General features: G+C 37.2%; 1 protein-coding gene across 1 annotated transcript in view; it reads right to left on the reverse strand.

Moving 5' to 3' along the window:
* Positions 1-7,866: 7,866 nt before the first annotated feature.
* The window catches only part of LOC124777686 (mast cell tryptase-like), a 126,501-nt gene continuing 108,944 nt past the window's right edge, over positions 7,867-25,423 (reverse strand). The window contains exons 4-7 of the mRNA XM_047253162.1: positions 24,397-24,619; positions 21,564-21,725; positions 10,094-10,294; positions 7,867-8,074 (exon numbers count right to left, since the gene is read on the reverse strand). Coding sequence (XP_047109118.1) covers positions 7,932-8,074; positions 10,094-10,294; positions 21,564-21,725; positions 24,397-24,619 — 729 coding nt within the window. The 3' untranslated portion in view covers positions 7,867-7,931. The remainder of the gene's footprint in view (positions 8,075-10,093; positions 10,295-21,563; positions 21,726-24,396; positions 24,620-25,423) is intronic.

Raw genomic sequence — 25,423 nt, forward strand, 5'->3', positions numbered from 1 at the left:
GGAGACTGGAAGAAAAATCAAGGAGAAATTGAATAGTGGTGTGCTTTCCAAGCAAGTGGAAGTGGCATAAAAGTAAGGAAGACAATGTTGAAAGGGAACCATAAAGATGTCAAGGAAGCTTTATTTTTGTGGCATGAACACTTAAGAAGAGAAAGTTTGCTCATTAATGGGTTAATATTGCAGGGAAAAGCATTGCAATTTCAGTGGCAAATAGAAGGAGAAGATACAGAATTTACTGCCATTGATGGATGGTTGGATCAGTGGAAGAAACTATTCAGTATTTGTCAGATTACCATTAGTGGATAGGATTTATCCACTAAAAACAGGTTGTACCATTGTTTAAAGTCTTATCTTTCACAGCTGATTAATGAGGAGGGAATGTCTAGTGAACTGTTGTACAGCAGGGGTGAAAATGGTTTAAATTACAAGATGCTGCCTATGAAAACGCTTTCTTCATAAAGGAAGCTGTGGGACCCAGATGCGAGAAATGTATGGAATGAGTTGCCGTATTGACTTGCAGTAATGCATCTCACAGCCACAACCTTAGGCTTACATCAATAGGGAAATCATGGAAACCTAAAGCTTTCAAAGCCTGAAAAATCAGAAATCACTACCCATACATTACACTCGCCAAAAGAAAGCAGAAATGAATTCATATATCTTTAAACCTTGGTCCAAAATGAATTCATATCACCTTTAGAGAAATATCTGAGACACAATAATTTACCAAGGAAAGCTCTGCTGCTGTTTGATAGTGCACCCTCTCATCCTGCCAGTGGTGAACTCACAGATGGAGATATCATAGTATTATTTTCCCCACCAAATATGATTGCTCTCTTTCACCCAATGGGCCAGGGCGTACTTGAAATGTTGAAAAGGAGTATTTCCACCATTTTCTTATTGTGTTGATATCAACAAGTGATAATAATGAGACTGTATAACAATTCTGAAGAAGACTGGCATGCTAGACATCATGAAGTGGTTGGCTGAAGTGTGGGAAGAGAGTCTAAACTTATCACCTGGAAGGTCTTGGAAAACTATTTTAGGCCATGTAGGTGGACATTTTAACTTAGAGTCCATATGTGAAACCAGATACAGATGATGAAATTGTTTCATTGCTCATAAATGTCCTGGGCTGTGAGGACATCAATGCAGAGGACATCACAGAATGGATGGCAAATGATGAAGTTGATTAAATAACTGAAAATGATGTTGTGGAAATGGTGATGCAAGGGGAGGAGAGGAGGACGCAAGGGTGTAACACAAGAGAACAAGGGCAAACTTAGTTGACAGGAGAAATCTCATCCAACATTTGGAAGGGTTATAGATGATTAAGGCAGTGATGCAGTACATTAGTAAGCAGGAGGAAGAAATGCTAGCTGATATCATCTGTTTGCACAAGTTGCAGGTTATTGCAGCAGGCAAGAGGGCTAAAGGAAACAGTCATCTATCAAAGACTTTTTTAACACTTCAACCTGTAAGTTTCATCTTTTTTGCTAGCCACATCTTTCCATATATGTGTAAACAAACATTCATACTTTACAATGTGGATTGTTTTATGTTTCCTTTAATAATTTTTGAAGGGTGCAGTACATACATAACAAGCACTTATAACTAGCTTGTATCACATAATAAGTCAGAAAATGTCAATAAAACTGCTTTTGGTATAAAGAAGGATGGTTTGAGTGGTATGGCTGGAGTCAGGTGAGAGAATTTTGAAGCTCTGGCCTATCCTCCTTTTTTTCTTTTTATCTAGCTCAACGTTCACCACATTAGGCAGGATAGTCAAGAATCAACTGTAGCAATTTTGCTCCTAACATAAAATCCGTGGCACAGGCATGGGCACCCACATGGTACTCTCCTATGCCAACCTGTTTATGGGACATCTAGAGGAGAACATGCTAGCCTCCCAAAACACCAAACCCCTAGTCTGGTTCAGGCTCATTGATGGCATCTTCATGATCTGGACTCAGGGCCAATAGACCCTATTTTTATCTTTCAGCCTCAACACCTTCTCAACCATCCACTTCAGCTGGTTCTCCTCAAACCAGCATGCCACCTTTCTGGATATGGACCTTCTCCTACCTGATGACTCCATCCACACCTCTGTCCACTTTAAGCCCACCAATCACGAACAGTACCTGCTTTTCAATGGCTGTCATCCCTTTCACACCAAAAAATAAATCCCTTCCATACAGCCTGTCCACCTGGGGATGGCATATCTGCAGTGACAAGAACTCCCTTGCCCATTATACATAGGGTCGCATTAAGACCTTCAATGACAGGCACTATCCCCCAGACCTAGTCCACAAACAGGTTGCCCATACCATTTCTCCTCACACCCCGAATCTTCCCACCACCTCCAAAAACTAGCCACAAAGGAGTGCCCTACAACTAGCCACAAAGGAGTGCCCTGTAACTAACCACAAAGGAGTACCCCCTTCTTCACCCCTGACTGGAACAACTGAACCACGTCCTTCACCAGGGCTATGATTATCTGTCATCAAGTCCTGAAATGAGAGACGTTTACTCAAGATCCTTCCCCCCCCCCCCCCCCCCCAATGTGGTGTTCTATTACCCACTCAGCCTCCATAGCATCCTAGTTCATCCCTATGCCTATTTCAACCCCTTGCCACAAGATCACACCCCTGTGGAAGACACAGGTGCAAGACCTACACAATCCATCCACCCAGCACTTCTTATTCCTGTCCTGTCAAAGGGTTATCATATCATATCAGGGGCCAGGCCACCTGTGAAAGTATCTGTCATAGACCAGCTCTGCACAGCTTTTTATATCGATATGACTACCGAAAAACAGTCCACCAGGGTGAACAGCTACTGCTGAACTGTGGTCAACAGCAAAGTAGACAACCCTGTGGCACAACCTGCTTCACTACCTGGGCCATCTGGATCCTTCCCTCCACCACCAGTTTTTCTGAACTGCATAGATTGGAGTTCTCCATTCGCAAAATTACCCCGGCCTCAACCTATGATAACATAATGTTCCTACACTCTCCACCCAACAGTTTCCATCTTATAACCTCCTCCCTATTCTCGTCTCCCACATTCTTTGTGTGCTGTCCTCTGCCAATACTCCAACCCATCTCTCCCAACTCCTGTCCTTTATTGCTCCATTTTCCCCACCCCCTGCCTCAAAGCCTCCTGATGCCATGCCTGTTGGCAGTCTAGTAACTGCACAGTCTGCCAGACAGTGCTCCTCTCTCCCCCCACCCATACACTGCTATCCCTTCCCCTTCTCTGTCCCCTCCAGAGTGCTGCTTCCATTCTACGTGACAGTTGCATTTTGGCGTGAGCTGCTGGAGTTGGCAGTCATGAGTGAGTGATGTGTGCGTGTTTGTGTGAATGAACGGTGTGTGTTCCGCCTTCTTTTTCTGAAGAAGGCTGTGGCGAAAAACTTATGTGTAGGGGTCTTTTAATGGTGCCTGTCTGCATGGCCAAAAACTTATGTGTAGGGGTCTTTTAATGGTGCCTGTCTGCACTTTCTTAATGTGATATCTTTATGGTAAGTTGCAATCTATCTTTTCCTTACATTGTTAACTATACATACATAAAGAACTCTAGAAGTAATAACCATGATTGCCTGTGTGACTAGATTAGCACTGGACATAATTTGCTGTTAGTGTATTTTACAGTCACCAGCTTTGGCTGCTTCTGCCTGTCAATGTGTAACTAGACTCATTCCATAGCCCTGAAGGCTCTCCTTCATGATAGGGTTTACAGGTCGTAATATGTGAATGAAAGACTATGAATCATTCAGTACATTTATTAGGGATTTATGGTATAGGAGGGGTAGCACTAGGTTTTTTAAACTATTATGTTTGTGATAAGTATATTATCCCAGGCTATATTTCAAAAGTGAAGGGAACATCCTAAAGTGAAATCATCATACAAGATCCTTACTTTTTAAGGTCTCACAAGGAAGCACTCATTAGTTACATTTGTCCCTTGTCTATATTAAAGATATCACACAGCCAGAAAAAGTTAATTATGTTGATAATATATCCTTTATTAGCTGGGGCTGTACTGATTAGATCACAGTGAAAAACAATAAAGCTGAACTTAAACTCACATTGAATAAGGATAAGAAAGTCATGATGAAGTTCCTGTAAAATTATAATCAACCTTAAGTTGATATAAATGTTAAATCATTGTCTTAAGGTGAAGAGTTTCATCACATAAATTTTTAAGCATTGTGTGGATGAGCATCTTACATGGAATGACCACATCAGCTACATCCATAAAAAGATTAGTTGCAATATTTAGTTATTACACATGTTGGAACCACAATAACTCCTCCTGCCCTAAAACAAATCTGCTACAGATCAATCCTCTCACATCTGCAACGTGGGTTTCGAATGTGTTAAATGTGAATCCTATGTGGACTATTTCATTAAAGATAATTTACTAACTGCAATCCCTGTGTCTGTTCTTAAGACAAATATGGTTGTAAAAGAGAATGTAGAAAATAGTAAATCAACAGAGACATTCATCTCATCTACATCTACATCTACATTGATACTCCGCAAGCCACCCAACGGTGTGTGGCGGAGGGCACTTTACGTGCCACTGTCATTACCTCCCTTTCCTGTTCCAGTCACGTATGGTTCGCGGGAAGAACGACTGTCTGAAAGCCTCCGTGCGCGCTCTAATCTCTCTAATTTTACATTCGTGATCTCCTCGGGAGGTATAAGTAGGGGGAAGCAATATATTCGATACCTCATCCAGAAACGCACCCTCTCGAAACCTGGACAGCAAGCTACACCGCGATGCAGAGCGCCTCTCTTGCAGAGTCTGCCACTTGAGTTTATTAAACATCTCCGTAACGCTATCACGGTTACCAAATAACCCGGTGACAAAACGCGCCGCTCTTCTTTGGATCTTTTCTATCTCCTCCGTCAACCCGACCTGGTACGGATCCCACACTGATGAGCAATACTCAAGTATAGGTCGAAACCAGTGATGCTTATTGTACAGTACTAAGTAATAAAAGATCTACATATCATGCATACTTGCTGCTGGAAAACATTTTTTTAACAGCAAGTTCATGAAAATCTTGTTTAAGGACAAATTAAAACAGTTATTAACTGAAAGATGTTCATATTCACTTAAATATTTTAGAACTCCATTATCTATGTTTCCAAATTTTTGAAAATATTAAGTTCCAGTATTTTATGGTAATAATATTCATTTAAAGATAGTTGAACTGTAGTATCTAATGTGGTACCTTTTGTTTATATAGTCATTGTATTTGTGGTACGTTTTTTTATTGTAATACACAAATACAAAGATATCCAAGACTCAGAAGTTCTTATAGACAAATAAAGATTATGTTATTAAATGGTGAGGTAGTAATATAGGCAAGCTCGTATATCATGATTTTGTTATTGTTGTGGTCTTCAGCCTGAAGATCTGATGCAGTTCTCAATGCTATAGTGGCATGCATGTAAGAAGACAGCAGTGCGACGCATTCTGCATAGAGAGACAAAGAATATTTTGTGGCACCACCACTGTGATCTTTGTCTTCATCCCATGCCTCACATTCTGTCCATTGCCTATCCTGGTAACTGCCAACGCAGGTATGAGTGCTACGCCAAGCCACTGTTTCTGCTTCTGACTCTCCTTAGCAGAATTTGTAAACTTGGAAAACTATCACCGCCACTTCTAAATGTACTACTTGTCATATTTGCCTTATGCTGCCCCTAATGAACACCATAGTGGCTAAATAACCTCACCGAACCTGAAATACCATGAAAATCAACACTGAATGTTCTACATGCTCCCCAATGCACATGCTACTGGCAGATGAGGCAGAATGACACTATTGACTGGAGTGTCACTTGATACACCCTGCTCCTTGCCACTGCACATCACCCTACCACCTACCTTCTCATGTGCACACTGCTAGAGTCTATTCTGTGTAAGCCTCTTCAACCCTGCACTACTATTGCAGATAAACTAGTCAAAACACAAATGTTTAATTCCTAAAAAGTGTACAGATTGTGAAACAGTACATGGCAACCGCAGCTGATATACACTGAGGTGATAAAAGTCATGGGATACCTCCTAATATCATGTAGGACCTCCTTTTTCCCTCCATAGCGCAGCAACTCTTCATCATGGGTTGGACTCAACAAGCTGTTGGATGTCCCCTGCAGAAATATTTAATCATGCTGCCTCTATAGCTGTCCAGCGAAAGTGTTGCCAGTGCAGGATTTTGTGCAGAAATTGACCTCCCGATTATGCCCCATAAATTTTTGATGGGTCTCATGTTGGGTGATCTGGGTCGCTAAATCATTCACTTGAAATGTTCAGAATGTTCTTCAAACCAATCAAGGACAGTTGTGGCCCAGTGACTTGGAGCATTGTCATTCCATCATTGTTTGGAAATGTGAAGGCCATGAATGGCTCCAAATGGTCTCCAACATTAGCTCTTAGTATCTGAAATTCAGACTCATTTGACCAGTCATCTAGGGTGCAACCAAAATGGTCATGAGACCACAGTGTGGCTTCAGTTGTCTGAGACTTCAGACATGTGTGCAAGTTGTGTTTGCATGAGTGTGTGTGTGCATGTGTGTATGTGTGTCTATAGCTGACAAAGGCCTTAATGGCTGGAAGCTATAATTGTGTGAATCTTTTTGTTGTGCCTATCGCGACTCAGCATCTCTGCTACATGATGAGTAGCAACTTTCCTTCTCTAATATTGTTAATGTCATATTTTGCAACACTGTCCTAATTGATACATTAGTCATACATCCCACATTGATTTTTGCAGTTATTTCATTGAGTACTGATAGTCTATTAGCACTGACATCTCTACACAAATGCTGCTGCTCTCAGTGGTTAAGTGAAGGCCATCGGCAACTGCATTATTCATCCCAAATGAAATGTCCCATGAGCCTAGCTCCAGCTGTCATTCCACATTCTGTTAGTTCCCATTGTGCAGCCATAATTATGTCAGACATCTTTACATTATGAATCAACTGAATACAAATGACAGCTCTGACAATGCATAGCCCTTTTAAACGTTGTGTATCTGATACTACCACAGTCTGTAAATGTACATATCGCCATCCCATTACTTTTGTCAGCTCAGTGTATATGTGGCAGCATGTGGCAAAAATGGGCCATACGTGCCTACAACTAATAATAATAACAATTATTGTTTTTGTTGTTGTTGTTGTACTAAAGACTATTTTGTATGTACAGCATTAATTCATAGAAATGGAACTGAATTCCAAGAGCTACATATTTATAAAGTTCACTTTCTTGTTCAGAGACACTCATTCTACCCAGTAAATGTCCTATGGTTGCATTTAGGAATTGTTACTAAACTCAACAAACAAACAACTCTGAATGGTAACAGTTAATAATTTCATAGATGACTTCTGTAACTTTTCTTATAAATATTTTATTTGACTGCAAGTAGAGGAATAATGGATTACATGTGTAGTTCTGTTGTTTGTGTGATACAGGACATTTTTACACCCTCAACATTGCACTTGCATGGGATTGCACTACTGTGTACAGAAAGCAGTGCATCTTGTCATTGTACTCATTTGTGGCCAGCACAGTGCAAGGATTAATATTTTCAACAAACTTATTATGTCTGATGGTTGGAATGAGCTGAGAAACTTGTCATAAATCTGAAAATGTTTTACTGATTTCATTAGTGGAAGGTAATAGAGCATTAAAATAAAAATGCACAAATCAACAAAAAATAAAATTATCTTTATAAATTAATATGGCAGTCTTTTGGGAATTTTATGCAATATGTACATATAAATTAACTGTACATCTATATACATCATATGTACAATTATTTTTACAAAAATAGTTTCAGTGTAACAAATTTTTGGTATTCAGCTCTTGATTTTTTTTGTCCCTTTTTGGGAAAAGTATAACATGCTGGGCTAAAGTTCTTGTTGCAAGCCCAGTTTCTTGAAAGATGCATGTATCCAATCAACATAATGTGAAATCCTGGTGTAAACACCAGGTTTTGATGGTTTAGCACAACCATCACCCCACGATACAAGTCCTGTTAGCACGAACCTCCCTGTAATCATATTGAAACAGTAAGTAATGATCTCATGTGAACAAAAATAAAACTTATTTAAAAACAATGTAGTTTATGCATACCATCTATGTCTGCTTCATGTTCCATCATTACGCATATTTCTAACATGAAGGGACACAATTAAGTATACTTTCAACTACAAAAAGAGTAAATATAATTCATAGTCAATAACAAGTTTTTATAATGAACACATTTGCCTAAAATGCTTTCTCACACATCTTTCTTATCTGATTAGGGCAACTAATGTAATGAATTATAGCTGAAAAACTAGGTTGACATTCATTAGTGATGGTCTGATTTGCATAGTGGTCATGTACAGTGATTTTTAAAACCTAAGACTCAGTTCACCATGCCACCCTATTTAAGGTATTGCATGAACATGATATAGATAGCAAAACAACTAACTCAATCCAGTGGACTTTACCAAACACCTTGAAATAAAATTAATGTATGAAATATATTATTTGTCTCTTTATTTCTAAATAAATTGTTATTCTCAACTAGAACTTTCCATGCATTATGGTATTGCATCAAATAATGAATCTTTTAAAATTGAAAAAAAATGTAAGGCAAGGTGATGGGTTATCTCTATCCCTTTTCAGTCTGGTAAGGTCATAAAAACATGGCAAAGAGAAATATCTACAATAAATATGGGAACATAATATATAAAGCAATATCAAGTGCCTCATCTAAGTTGATGACCTAACAGTGATTACAAGGACTACCATAGAATTCATACATGTCCTAGAGAAGCCTCATGTGATCACTACCAAAACTGGCCTCCAAGAAAATACAGAACATGGATTTGAAGTGTAATAGTCTAGTGTCCCTTATGACGATATATGGAAACATCACACAGGTTAAACATGGGAGAAGTTACGAGGAATGCTGATAATAGCAGAGTGACCAATAAAACCCAAACAGAAAATATTCATAGAGCCTATAAAACCACCTACAATATCTATAACAAGAAATCCCTTTCCACCTAAGCCAAACTGTTCCACTAACAGATAGTTGTCCTCCCAGAATCACTCCATGAAGTTGAAATATTATCATTACCCATCAAACAGCAATGTCACTGAGAAAATTATTCAGGCCAAAGGTTCAAGATAGTATCTGGGAGCATAGAAACTCAAAACAAATATATGCCCTGATTGAACTATTTATTTTCATTGCAAGGAAATGATATTGTTGAAGTAGAAGATACACTGCTTATTTAATGTATGGTTTGCTTTTTGAATATGTGTTCTTTTTGTTTCTGCATCAGTACAGTTCACTCACCAAGGGTTTAAACTGCCATGCACAGTTATCTCTCATTACATTTATGCCTTTAAAATGACAATATTTTCACTTGACAAAATATCTGAGGAAGTTGAGGATGTTATCTGAATTCATTCCCATAAGTTCTTTAAACATTTGGTATAACTGCAGGAACTCAAGGTTCACAGTTACAAACTGGTTTTTCTTGAATAACTGATAGTCTGAATTTGTCGTGGTATTTTACTCATTGTGCCATGACTATTCAGTCTTTTTTCTCTTTAAAAGTAAACTTTATTTCATTCGATTCCATTTCTTTTTTGAAGAATGTATTAAGTGACAATTAAATTATAATGCTGAGTGTAATAGCTTAGGATGTGTGCTACTGTTTCTTCCTGGCTGCCAAACTGCATTTTAAAAGCCAAAATTCTTTAATTCAGTTCAGCTTTTCTCAGATTTTTTTCTGAACTTCATCTCTTAATTAATTACTCACACAACTTTAAAATGGCATGTTTCAGTTGATTCCTTATGCTAAAACAGTATTTCACAGTAATTTCAATCTGTTCAAAATATTTATATACTTCAAAACTATGTTGTTTATCTTTAATTTCTCCACTTTGTGCATGTATTGTAATTCCAACGTTTGAAAGACATCTCTTGTAATATATGATAAACTACTTATATAAAATATGTGTTTTATTTACTCAGCTGTTAAAATTTAGGTATAAGACAAATCCTTACCATCAACTTCACAAGCCAGGGGTCCACCGGAGTCACCTCCACAAGCATCGACACCACCTTCAAGGAGACCAGCACAAAGCATGCCATCAAGAATCGCTTGATCTCGGTCCCCATAAACTTCTTTTGTGCGGCATGTCTCTTGTTCCAGTAATGGAACATATGCTGCTAGCAGTACATCAGAAAGGCTCTCCATGTCCTGAGCTATAAAAAAAAACAGGCAGTAGCAGGTGAGAAAAAGGGATATTGTCCATACTGAAGATTGAAAATGAGACTGGAATGATTATGTTGTACCATTCTCCCTCCTACCCCCCCCCCCCTTTTTCCTCACAAGAGTCCATAAAGTGTAGAAATATTATCTAATATTCATATACAAAATTGTATCTTAACACCATTAAATTTTAGTAATAGGAGATATCACAATCTGTTTAATCAATTAGAACAAGCTGTCACTGCCACACCAACATAGGATGATGTCATCATTTTTTTATATTTCAGAAACGTTTGGAAGGAGAGAATACAGGGCTTTTCTTAGCCTCTCCACAAAAAATATGGATATGCATGACTTTATTAATCACTAGTTTCTGATGTAGAATACATAATTCCACAAGCAAGCACATGCTACATTGATCATAGCACATGCTATGTTGATCATACTTTGTTCATAACACATAATGTCATGTTTCAGAGTAAATTTTTCCTATCCATAGATAGGTTGAAATTGACCATTCACGTGGATGGCAGGTGGACAAATTGTTGGTGGTCACACCTGTTGTATCATGATCAGAGCATGGCAGTAGCTCCAACATGAATACCAATAAAGTACAATCAAAGCCCTTATGTTACACAATAACCACAATAGATGGTTTCCACTGAGAATTACATGGATGAATAAGCTGACAATAATCTGACCAATTTAAGATGCAGTACAAGCTGAGAATCACATGGACGAATAAGCTGACAATAATCTGACCAATTGAAGATGCAACACAAGTTCATCTTACCAGAAAAGTGCTGAATATTACATTACTAAAACTTACAATTTCATTTCAAGAATCACACTGTATCTCAGGACTTCGAAAATAAATGGTTTACTGTTTGGATCAAATACTTTTTGATTACCATCACCACAACTGTGCTTCATGGAGTGTCCATGAAGAATGGCTATAATACTTGTATTTTAAAAAAAAGAAGGGGGAAACAGTGTTTATGTAGGTACAACATTTCTGGTTTCACTGCTGATCCTACCAAGAAAGGTCAGTGTAGTTGTTAATGAACCAGACTAGCACTTTGGAGGAGCGAGGTTAAAATATCCGCATATTTAGATTTTCTTTGGTCCTTAAATTGATTAAAGCAAATGCTGGGGTGGTTCCTCAAATAGTATATGGCCAATTACCTTCCACATCTTTTCATATCAAAGATTGTGCTCCATCTATAATGTCCTCATCATGGTGTGTTAAACCCTAACTGTTAGTTCTGCGTCTAATGAAATAAGATATGGAAGTGGCAGAGATATAACAAAATGTATTGGTTGGATGTATGAGAGCGATATTGAAACTAGATTTTTTTCACATATATATGACCCATGTGACAAGGGACTGGCAGCACAAATAATCACTTCTCATTGCTGTTGCCATTCTATGTGATGGTTGCATTCTGGCCTGAGCTGCCGGAGTTGATGATCATGGGTGCATGAGGTGTGCTTTCTTGTGTATATGAATGCTAATGAAGGCTGTGACTGAAAGCTTTGTGTAAGTGTCTTTTAATTGTGCCTGTCTGCAACTTAATGTGTCTTCTTTACGGTAAGTAGAAGTCTTATCTTTTCCTACATTGTTGATATCCCTACATCAATTTTCTATTGTATGAAAGATGACACTCATATTTATTAATAATATAAAAGTTGAATTTAGCATATAATTAAATATTATTTTCCTTTAGGTAATCTACCTTGTAAACCTAGAATAGGTGCCCCAATTGAGAAAATCTCTGCTCTTGTGGACCAACACCTTCACCCAGTTATGACTCAGCACCTGCAGCCCACCTGTCTGGCCCGTTTGTGTGGCCTATCAGCAAAACATTAGTAGAAGTGACGCAGTCTTATGACTATGTACTGTAGTACTAACATTTTAAGTTTGATAGGGCCAATATATGGCATGTTTTACTTTTAATTTTATATTGTGATATTTCTAAAGAAGGCTACATTATTATAGCTGAAACCTAGTTAAAGTTACTTTGCTTACGCAACTGGAGGCTGAATTTTAATGTTAAACTATAAAGCAGTTTTTATCCACATGGGGACAAATTTTCTTTGAAGCTACAGTCAAGAATATATCCTCATTGGAATGAGAAATGTGATCAAAACAGCAAAAATGTATTTGCAATGTGAATATTAGTAGTATGTGGCATTATCAAAAGAAGAGCAGTGAGAGATAAATATATGAATGAAGTAAACTGGGGTGTCAGGGAACAGTGTAAAAGGCTAAAAACATTATTTATGGGTCCTAAGACGTTTAAAACCACAGGTTGGGTAATAAGTGAAATTTGTGATTGGACTGAGAATTTTTTGGTAGAGAGGAAGCAACATGGTACCTTCAATGGAAAGTCATCAACAGATGTAGAAGTGCCATCAGGGGTTTTCCAGGGAAGTGTGTTGTGACCCTTGCTGCTCATGTTGTATGTTAATGATCTTGCAGCTAATGCTGACAGTAATTTCAGACATTTGACAGATGATGCAGTTATCTATAATGAAACACTGTCTGAAAGAAACTGCAGAAATATTTAGTCATCAGATCTTCATAAGATTTCAAAGCAGTGCAAAGACTGGCAACTTGCTTAAAATGTTCAGAAATATAAAACTGGGCACTCCAGGAAAAAAAAAAAAAAAAAAAAAAAAAACAACAACAGAAAAGCATAGTATCCTTTGACTATAATATCAGTGAATCACAGCTGGAATTGGTCGACTCATACAAATACCTAAGTGTAACAATTTACATGTATATGAAATGGAATGAACACACAGTGTTAGTTGCAAGTAAAGCAGGTGGCAGCTTGCAGCCCATGGATAGAATGCTAGGGAAGTGTAATCAGTCTACAAAGGAGACTGCATACAAAATACTCATGCAACCCATCCTTGAAAATTGCTCAAGTGTGTGGGAATCATACCAGATAGAATTGACAACAAATATTGAATGGACATACAGGGTGTTTCAAAAATGACCGGTATATTTGAAACGGCAATAAAAACTAAACAAGCAGCGATAGAAATACACCGTTTGTTGCAATATGCTTGGGACAACAGTACATTTTCAGGCAGATAAACTTTCGAAATTATAGTAGTTACAATTTTCAACAACAGATGGCGCTGCGGTCTGGGAAACTCTATAGTATGATATTTTCCACATATCCACCATGTGTAGCAATAATATGGCGTAGTCTCTGAATGAAATTACCCGAAACCTTTGACAACGTGTCTGGCAGAATGGCTTCACAAGCAGATGAGATGTACTGCTTCAGCTGTTCAATTGTTTCTGGATTTTGGCGGTACACCTGGTCTTTCAAGTGTCCCCACAGAAAGAAGTCACAGGGGTTCATGTCTGGTGAATAGGGAGGCCAATCCACGCCGCCCCCTGTGTGTTTCGGATAGCCCAAAGCAATCACACGGTCATCGAAATATTCATTCAGGAAATTAAAGACGTCGGCCGTGCGATGTGGCCGGGCACCATCTTGCATAAACCACAAGGTGTTCGCAGTGTCATCTAAGGCAGTTCGTACCGCCACAAATTCACGAAGAATGTCCAGATAGTGTGATGCAGTAATCGTTTCGGATCTGAAAAATGGGCCAATGATTCCTTTGGAAGAAATGGCGGCCCAGACGAGTACTTTTTGAGGATGCAGGGACGATGGGACTGCAACATGGGGCTTTTTGGTTCCCCATATGCGCCAGTTCTGTTTATTGACGAAGCCGTCCAGGTAAAAATAAGCTTCGTCAGTAAACCAAATGCTGCCCACATGCATATTGCCGTCATCAATCCTGTGCACTATATCGTTAGCGAATGTCTCTCGTGCAGCAATGGTAGCGGCGCTGAGGGGTTGCCGTGTTTGAATTTTGTATGGATAGAGGTGTAAACTCTGGCGCATGAGACGATACGTGGACGTTGGCGTCATTTGGACCGCAGCTGCAACACGGCGAACAGAAACCCGAGGTCGCTGTTGGATCACCTGCTGCACTAGCTGCGCGTTGCCCTCTGTGGTTGTGTACGCGGTCGCCCTACCTTTCCAGCACGTTCATCCGTCACGTTCCCAGTCCGTTGAAATTTTTCAAACAGATCCTTTATTGTATCGCTTTTCGGTCCTTTGGTTACATTAAACCTCCATTGAAAACTTCGTCTTGTTGCAACAACACTGTGTTCTAGGTGATGGAATTCCAACACCAGAAAAATGCTCTGTTCTAAGGAATAAACCATGTTGTCTACAGCACACTTGCACGTTGTGAACAGCACACGCTTACAGCAGAAAGACGACGTACAGAATGGTGCACCCACAGACTGCGTTGTCTTCTATATCTTTCACATCACTTGCAGCGCCATCTGTTGTTGAAAATTGTAACTACTGTAATTTCGAAAGTTTGTCCGCCTGAAAATGTACTGTTGTCCCAAGCATATTGCAACAAACGGTGTATTTCTATCGCTGCTCGTTTAGTTTTTATTGCCATTTCAAATATACCGGTCATTTTTGAAACACCCTGTAAATGAGGGAAGTACAAATGGTCACAGGTTCAAACAATCCATGGAAGAGTATCATGAAGATGCCAAAAGAATTGAACTGGCAGACAGCTGAAGATAAATGGTAACTGTCCCTTGAAAGCCTACAAAGAAACTTTCTAGAACCAGCTTTAATTGATAAGTGTCAGAAGATATCACCCCCCCCCCCCCCAAACCTACATATTACTCCCATTGGGATTAAAAGATAAGATTAGGCTAATGCAGGATGCTCAGAGACATTTCAGCAATCATTCTTCCTGTGGTCCATATATGAATGCAATGAAAAAACAACTCGCACAATGGGACGTAACCTCTACCATGCACTTCACAGTGTTTTGCAGAATACTGATGTAGATGCAGATTGCTTACTGCTGGATGGCATGTGTATGAACTGGTTAAGGTCTGCAAAATTCAGCAAGATATTTATTGACATGTACAAAATTTAAAAAAAATAAAAATGAGTGATTTGGGGAGGGGGTGACACTCTCCTAAAAAAAGTCCATTCTGAAAACCATAATAAAATTAATAGACATTTCTAATGCATTTAAGCACCAATGTCTTGGATATAAAATATAAATCCCATAGATGCAAAAACTGCTAGTCTACAAATTTCTGTAGTAGGGAAGAAATATATCAGTCTTTTGTCTAAATGAAAAATGGCTAACAAAAAACTGCATCAAAATCATTAATGAATGAGAGAACTATGCTGTAGCTATTATCTTTTGTAGAAGTAAGAAAATGCATGTGGGCTCCTGTATACTTATTAAAAATACTTTAGCATTTAAGGTAAGAGATGATTTTAATATTCTAAATGATAAGGACATATTTGAAAGTTTCTGCATAAAATTAAGAAGACAAACCATTCTAATATTTCAATACATAGAATCCCTGGAAAAGAAGTAACAAAAGTATTTCCATTTAACTGTTGAGTAGCAAAGTCAGGTCAAAATAACCTAAGAGATTTTTCTTTTGCTTGATTTCTTTGGCACTTGAGATTCTGAAACTTGCCAGGGGCATGAATTTCCTTTTATTGCTGGTCTGTTTCAGGTAATGTGTTCAGAGTACTTTCAGTCTTCATTGCTTTGCATTAAAATGCCACTATTCAGCGTCTGACCCAACATGATTTCTGGTGTTTTCGCATTGTTACCCAGCTGACCTAACATGTTTGCATTCAGCTGTTTTTGCAGTTGTATTCTGATGTGAGTCTGAGTTATCAGCCATAAAATACAGACGCTACAAGTGTTTGAATAAGTTTAGTTTTTCTTTTCTGTATAAGTAAATCAATTATTAACCAATTTTATTTTTGCTATCACATTTTCTTCTCTTAGTCGAAAGGAAAGTGACATGGCTGTTCTTTTGCCCTGAAACAGAATGCCTAAAATCATGACTGATGAAGAAATTATTGTGCATTTATTTCATGAAGATAATGATGAATCTGTGGGAGAAATCTATTGATTTTGATTATGACGTTGTTGTAGAAAGTGAACTTGGCACTGATTCAGATGTTTCTGCTGCTTCTGATGATGAAATGGTGACTATGAAAAATGACTAACTTTTTCTGGGCAGAGATAGTAAAACCAAATGGAACAAACAATCATTTAGTCAAAGGGCTTTGCTAAAAAGTACAAAATTATTACCATGCATTTACATGTAGCTCAAGGCACAGCAGTCTTCTCCCTTCATTTCAGTAAGAATGTAATTGGCAGACTGAATGTACACTAACATGTAGATTAAGAACATTGCCACAATTTTTGTTGTTGCTTCATTCTGTTTACACCTATTCATAAATTTCTAGTACTAATAGGGAAAAATTTCATGAAAGCTTATACCCAAGAAGAATATTTGATGATGGATGAGCAACTCATTCCATTTCAGGATTGTTGCTCATTTAGGTAGTATTTGCCTAAGAAACCTAAGAAATATGGAATAAAAGTGTTTGTCATACTAGGTTCTAGAACATTCTCCTTCATTTGAGGTGTATGCAGGAATGCAGCCTGATGGTCCATTCAGGCAGTCTAACAGTCATTTAAATGTTGTTCAACAACTTGTTGCTCACATTAGAGATTCAGGAAGGAACACAACCATTGATAACTAGTATAATAGTGTTGCAATTGCCAAAACAGTTCTGGATATTAAGCTGACTTTATTGGGAACAGTGTGCAAAAATAAGTCTGAAATTCCTGCTGAGTTTCTGCTCATTAAACACATGAAAGTGAGTTCAAGTTCATTTGTCTCTTATGTTCCCAGGAAATATTACTCACCTCCACTAATATCATCAATGCACAGTGATGTCAAGGTAGATTCAGAGACAGGTGCTGATAAAAACCAGAAATTGTAGGTTTCTACAATTGCACTATTGACATACACAACAACTATATGGTTGGCTGAAGAACAAGGAAGTAGCCCTTCACTGTGCTTTTCCACTTTATGAATGTCTCTGCATCTAATTTTGAACACTGGGCAAAAGTTACAAAGAAGAATATTTCAGAAGGAGCTTGCAAACAAACTTATCATGGAGAGTGTTGTCAGGAGAACACAGCATATACTCCACAATTTTAGGGAGAGAATAAAGTTGTCTCTGATAGCCAGAGGCACAGAAGTACCACAACAGTAGCAGCAAGACTGTTGACATCAAATACACTAGGAAATAGCAACTAGACTAAAATCATACCAATGGAAGAGATGCCCCATCTGGCCATGTACAGATGACAACAAGCATTCAACAGTGTGTGCTTCTTGTATGGAGCATGTAGGCAAAGTGCCTTTCAAAGTTATCTGGACAAAATGCTTAGCTCACTGAAATATTTTGATGGTCTTTACTAGTGTATAACATTTTTTTAGAGTTAGGGTAAGTTTTCTTTGCCCCTCACATAATAACTCACAGTGTCATTAAATGATATGAAGTACATGGTGTTTTTATTCATTTGTGTTCAAAAACCGTCATAAATCATACCACTTCATTTTTTATAAGACTAGGCATATGTTGCCAGCTTAATTTTTGCCAGGGTCGAATTGACCTGATGCGAGTACTTAAGTTACTTCTCGTCATGTGAATATTTAAGTGTTAAACCAAAAAGTCTCTTACAGAAATTAAAAAAAAAAAAGGATTATGATAGCTGTCAATTTTAACATCAGCATAATAAATGAGTCCTATGAATCAGCACAAGTTATTGATCTGGTCCGAGCATTTTGTTTCAAGCTAAAATTCACAGAATTCACAAGAGGAAATAGACTTCAGCCTTATAAATAACTTTTTGACAAATTACACATTTGTTGGTACAAGAAAATTCCCCTTTATTTTGGTATGTCTCATGTTGTTCATTATTTTTGGAGCTACCAAAAGTAAATGAACTAGGCATTTGAGAAATGTTCATCAAATGATACTCCAACAATGAAAATATAAACTTCTTTTATTGTAGTCTTGAAGAAGTAAAATGGCCAGTGGATCATCGTAATTCAAGTTCTAAAAATTATGACACATCTTGAAAGATTTTTGGACATTTTTAGCAAATTCCCCTACCATATGCCATTAAAAAAGAGAAGCAAACGGAAGTAGATAACTGCTTGTTTAAAAGTGTCAAGTGCTAGAAAATGACAGTTACACAATGAAGTGAAAAGTAATACAAATTTATACTTTATAAACTATGTAAAAAGATATAAAACTGTATTTTGAAGGATTAGAAAGGCAGCAAACAAAAGGAACATAAAAAATTCATTCTGAACCATACAAATAGGTCAAAGCCAGTATGGTCAGCCATAAAATGTGAACTTAGTGTCATCGCCAGCAGCCCAAAATCTCCAAAATTGAGTTGGTCACAAATCGATTGTAAATTCTCCAGAAATATCACCATATTTCATTGAGTTTTTTGTAAATGTAGCAAAATCAAATGTTGATGTCAGTGGTTAGCTAGATAATATCCAACCCATTAGTCTTGATCATGATAACATAGAAGTTCTCACTTAATTTGATAGAATTACAACTGAAGATATATAAACATAGTATTATCCCTCAAAAATATAAATTCAACTGTGTGGGATGAAATATCCACTAGAGTAAATGCAACAGTTTCTACTATATCATAACCCCTAGTTGAAATAATTAGTCAGTCATTTGAAGAAGGATGCTTCCTAGCTGCTCTGTTTACACTTTAGTAAAGCCTCTACTCATGTAAGTCTCACAGGAAGATGTAGGAAACTACTGGCCAGTAAGTCTTATTCCAGTCTTCTCAGAACTATTTGAAAAGGTTGTTGTAACCCAGATTCAAAATTTCATAGAAAAATCTAGTATCATCACATTACATCAGTTTGGCTTCCAGAAAGATGTGAATACGGTATGTGCAATCAACAAATTTGTTACTGTTTAACAAGTTTGAAAAAGTCTCAGAAATTTTCTGTGACCTTATGTAGTCTTTTGATTGTATAAACCGACCTCTACTGCTACATAAATTAGAAAGATACCGAATAAACAGTAGGACTTTGAAGAGGTTCAAATGGTTTTTAACAAACGGAAAGCAAATGGTGGTTACTACGTCAGGAACAGTAAATTGTTTCTCAGTCTGGAAAATTATTTCACAAGGAGTTCCACAAAGTTCCACTTTAGTCCCTACCCTGTTTTTAATTTATATAAGTGATTTACATCCAAATGTAACACCCCAGTCAGTTTTATTTGCAGATGATACACCTGTACTTATTGAAAATGATACCACAGAATAAGTTCCCCAAAGGGTCATTGATGCTCTAAACAACTTAGAACATTGGTTTGATGTTAATTAATGAAATTAAACAGGTCATAGACCCAGCTAATACTGTTTAACTAAACAACCAAAATCAAATGACTTCCAAATTACCCATAAAAATCTGAAACTTAGGGAAGCAGATACTGTCAAATTCATGGTGATATTTCTAGACAAAATGTATCATGGTCTTCTCACACAAGCTACTTGGCAAACAAGTTAAACAGTCTTGCATTCTCATTGACAATATTGTTCTACGCAAGTGATATCGACACTGGAAAAGTTGTTTACATGGCTACCCCGAAACTGTTGTAAGATATAGAATAATCTTTTGAGGAAATGCAAGTAATGTAAATAGGATATTATTAACACAAAAACTATTATTATAAATGTATATAATGTTAAGCCTACTCACAATATAGCAGAGACAGTGAGTCTCAGATAGGCACAACAACAAAGACTATCAAAAAAAGCTTTCGGCCAAACAGGTCTTCATCAGAATTAGACAACATACTCACTTACACTCACACAAATGCAACACACACACATGATCACTGTTTCTTACTCCTGTCTGGCCTTGGAAACCAGAGACTGTGAGTTGCATTTGCATGAGTATGAGTGCCTGTGTTGTCTAGTTCTGATGAAGGTACGTGTGGCTGGAAGCTTTGTTTGACAGTCTTCTTGTTGTGCCTATCTGTGGCTTAGCATCTCTGTTTGTGGTGAGTAGCAACTATCCTTTTCATAACAATTGTCATTATTCCATACTGGATTTTCCATTGTTTAATATTAAGCCTATGAATTAATGTTAACAATGTTCAGGGATCTAAATATTTTGACTATTCTGTGTATTTATATTTATGAATTGTTTATCTTTGTATGTAAGAATCCAGAATTATTTATAGAAAACCATTTTGAATCATTTCATGACAACATCTCTTAGATTAAAACTGTACTCCCAGACTCAGTAATTATGAGATATTGAAGTTGAAACACTTTCATAGTATGCACCTGGGTTCACTGAAAAGTCAGTCAGTAATTTTTAAATGATGATAAAGATTTTTTTGAAGAGTAATGTTATAAACTTTTACTGATGATTGTAAATAAAGATTAATTTTGGCTCTTGTCTTGACAAATTATATGTACCTTAATTATGTTACTTCCATCGGTGAGTTTCCTGTGCATTGTATCAATGATTTACGAGTTTATGTAATGAGATAACAAAATTCTGATTCTGACATTTGGCATGACCTGGTGCACAATACAATAAGGGTTAAATTGGGCTTATTATTATTATTATTAATAAGGCAAAATGTGTCATTGAAAAATAAAAAACTAAAATTGCAACCAAGACTGTTTTTAACCAACACTATTATTAAATTTTTTTATTAAAAATCATAGTAGATGTTATTGTGTTAGGCACAGGGAAAATGACACACCATGCTATCTTGAAATTAGGTACTGTATGTGACTGTACCAGTACTGTGATGATGTGCTTGCTGTTGTCCAGTCTCTAATGCAGTGAATAACTGCACTAGACAGTGAAAGATCAGTAAATATTGTTTGCCATGTCATCCTTGTCAAACTTGCCCCATCTTATGTGACAGCCCACACCAAGCTATCTGTCCATTATGTCCATATAGCACTGTTTCTCAGCAGCTGCTGAAGTCTAGGTTATTCTTCAAACTTGTTAACATAAACCATTAACGTTTACATTCCTCTAAGTTACTTTTGGAGCAATCCAGCACACTGACACAAAAAAAAAAATAGTTTAAAAAATGTTGTAAGAAGAAACAAACCTATGTTTTCCTCTCACAAGGGGAGGTGCATGAAACATACAGTATGCAGTATTTGTTCGGTCTGACTCCATCTACACACTGAAAAAATTAAATTGCTTATATTTGCCAAAAGACTGGGCAAATGACAACTGAGGGTTCCTAAAGAGAGACGCAGGGTATACAATTAAACAAATCAGAGACTTACGTTTCTGTGCTCCCCATCCTGTAACAGTGCACCAAGTCCCTGCAGCATTTCTGGTATGTGCAGCCGGGAGACATATGGGTCGTACATGTGAGTTATAACTGATCCCTTTATCATCCGTGGCTTTCAGTTTCAACAACCCAATATCATGACTGTAGTAACCATCTGTAACAAAAGTACTGTGTGTTCATCCTTGACTTTTACCAATAAAATGATTACTTAGTCAAATTTATATATAGAATATGTTTTGCAAGACAAGTAGCCCTGTGTTTCATACAAATCCTCTCTTCTTGAATTTTATCCATTTTCTGTATTGTAATGTAAAATTTTGTGCCATTTTATTTCAGTATCATCAACTATGGTGGTACCATACACATAACACAATCTAATTTATCACTTTAACTGCTCTGGATGTGTTAAAGCCCGCGCCTTTGTACCTGTCCCAGTGTGCTTTGAACGTGCTTACGCGTGCCACCAGTCCTTCTACCTGGTACTCTGAACGTGTCTAGAGTACCAGGTAGAAGGACTGACTGGTGGCGTGCATAAACACATTCAGAGCACACAAGGACAGGTACAAAGGCGAACACGTTAGCACATCCAGAGCAGTTAAAGGGTTAAAGCATTGTTTTTCTTTCTGCAGCATTTGATATTTTTAGCTTATGTTCATTTTCAGAGGCAACCATTCAATAGTGCATTACTAATCAACTAATAACTTAATTTTCTGTTACACTAAATATCTGTTTTAACAGCAGTTTGGTGCAGACAATATGCTTCAGAAACTTGTGGATGTTTGTCTTTAAATTTTGCTGTCACAAGATGATTGAATATTGGAATTATAATCTTCCTTTCCTTTTTTATTATGGATATTGCTATTGTAATACATTTGTTTTTTAGATATAATTATAAGCAAAGTTATATGTTCTAAAATTGAAATAACATGCAAGGCAATTTTCAGTCTGCACCTCATCTGAAGGTGGCTCATTTTAGAACTGTTTTTGCATGTATCTCCATTGACTGAAGGCACCTGATAAATTTTAATCTTCCTTTGATTGCCTTGTGATGAACAGTGCTAGGCAACAATAAATGCTTAACTCTAGACTGGAACATGGGTATACTTCAGTTCAGTCCAGTTTTATCCTCTGCAGTGTCTGTGTTCAACTTGATGCTGAATGTTTTTTGCCATTAAGTAAAAAAGATATAATGAAGGCACTGTTATGAGTCCAGTGTAGAGTGTATAGAATATAAACGAGGCTGTGAGCAACTTGGACACAATCATAGATGTGTGAAGTACTGTCTATTAACGGGTAAGAATAGTACAGTTGAATGGTAAAATTTGCTTAACAGCTACTTCAAAGTATATTTAAATGAAAATAATAAAAAAACATAGTTCAGAGTTTTCTTTTTTAATTTCTGTGTATATCTTTTGAAACACAGTAGTTTAAATTTTTAGCAGACTACATATACCTAAAATCGTAACAGATTTTCACTGTTATCTTTTCACAACAATATAGAGATTCATGATTGTGTTCCTATACATCTGTCTCAGATGCTGGACAGTTGTGATTTGTGTATTATAGAACTTTATTTTTGGCTAATTGATTGAGTTACAGCATTGTGGGCTACTTCAGGAACATTACAATATTTTTCTTGCCTCCAACTCAATTCAGAGTTTTAGTGATACATATGCTTCTTTCTGAACTGACTGTATGGCATTGTTGGCCAGGAGGCCTCATCTGAAGTTGTTCAGCTGCCTGATGCAACTCTTTCAGTTAACTGCCACTTTGGTGATTTGCCTGTCAATGATGGTGATGGGATCAAATGGTTACGGCAACACAAACACCCTGTCCATGAGTGAAGAACATCTCTGACCAGGCTGGGAATCAAATCAGGGACCCTTCAATCTAGAGGTAATGGTACTAACCAGTAGACCATGAGCTACAGATTTGCTTCTCTCTGATTACTAGGCACATATCACCATGATTACAGCTGTCTGCAAATGTTCTAAAACATACTTTTTATCATGTTTTAATGTCTGTGTGGTAAGATTGCTTGGAATCAGAGTCAATCCAGTTCTGACAATTAAAAGTGACTGTATTGATGATGACAGTTGTTTTGAAGGAATGTATTTCTGGATGAACAAACCAGCAATTAAATCCAGATTCCCCTCTTCTCCACTTTTTTTTAAAATAAAAACAGGCAACCATGCTTTGCTTCTATTCCAGATTGGTTAATATAACAATAAAAAGAAATTTATGTGATAGTGACAGAGAGAGTCAAAGTCTTTTGACTCTTTGAAATAGTTGTACTACAATTAACATGAAGTTAATCATGTGCAAGGAATAAAAAGAAAAACTTACACTTGACTAACTGCATCTTGGAAGAAAATATAAATTATGTCCATCATGTATCTTTTTGTGTCATTATAATCACGTTTTCAACATTCATATGTTTAAGTTTTTGCCTCCCTCTTTGGTCTAACCATATGCAAGGATGTAGTGGCATCATGTGGTAAGCCCCTTGACAACCTGTTTCTACAACATTCTGTCTTGGGCATGATGACTTGCTTGCTGTAAGCCAATAGCAGTCGGGCTGATAATCTGGTCTATCCATCATAATGGTGGCCATTCTCCATGTCTTTTCCCTCTATGATTGTTCCTTCTGTTGCTGCTTGCCTTCTGGCTATGTGACCAAAATATTTGTACTCTGCCATTATTTAACATGTAGCTGCATGAATAATAAAGTTACATTTAGACCTACAAGCAAGGAAGCGGTTTCATGCTTCTGCAGAAAAAAATTGCATACTTTTGCTACAAATTTCTATTATTAGAGAATTTACCTCTTCTAAATTTTGGATGGAGAAGGATCTTGTCAACTCTGAAGACTTGCTCATATTTATTGTGCTGGCTGCGGCGATGTTTTCCCACTGTGACACGCAAACGTTCTGGATCATAACTCTGAAGACAGTGGGCAGCAGTCACAATGAGCCTTTCTGATATTATAGCTCCACCACAGTGGTGTTCATATGATTTTGCACCATATTTTAGTATTTCTATTTCAACCTGCCAATGCAAAATCATTACTGGAGATCAGCAAAGCAACTGACAATCTTTTGTAGACTAAGCAGTCAATAAATTAGTTTAACATCAGAAATACATAGTAGTAAGCAGAATTCCTTCACCAAGAGCTCAATTAAATTACTTGTACCTACAGATAGTTAAAATTATAGTGTTATTACTTTATTGAATAATTGGTGACAACAGGTCTTTTCTCTAATTTCATTATAGAAGTTTATTAAAGTTTCTGCCAGTGTTACATACAAATTGTGACTTCTGTACTAAGTATGTTTTGAATAACTTATAAATATGGTAGGAAAATGTCACTGCTGTAGAGCATAAATTGAATGCAGAGTTATGTATAAAAATGTATTATCTGTAATTGATTTTTCTGAAAAATCATGAAATTACTATTTGCAATGTCCAAGCACATACATGTTTTCTTGCATAAAAAGAAAAGGCCAAACAAAAAGAATCACAGCCTCTATGAATTCCATAGTTGTTACTAACATTCATGTGCATATTGTATTGGGAACTGCAGTTTGCCGTTTCTGATCTCCATCCTGCAATCTGTTTCTGAGGATAAGCTGAAAAAAGATATGGTCTAGAACTGTGGATGACACAGTTTAAGTGCTGCAACTAATAATAAGAGAATGCAATAAGAATTCAAGTGCAGAAAAAGTAATTTTGGGCTGATAAGTTGGGAATTTAAGGAGATGGGACCTGAGTAAACTGAAAGAACCAGAGGTTGTACAGAGTTTCAGGGAGAGCATAAGGGAACAATTGACAGGAATGGGGGAAAGAAGTGCA

The sequence above is a fragment of the Schistocerca piceifrons genome, chromosome 2 (assembly GCF_021461385.2).
Source record: "Schistocerca piceifrons isolate TAMUIC-IGC-003096 chromosome 2, iqSchPice1.1, whole genome shotgun sequence".
Classification (NCBI taxonomy): domain Eukaryota; kingdom Metazoa; phylum Arthropoda; class Insecta; order Orthoptera; family Acrididae; genus Schistocerca; species Schistocerca piceifrons.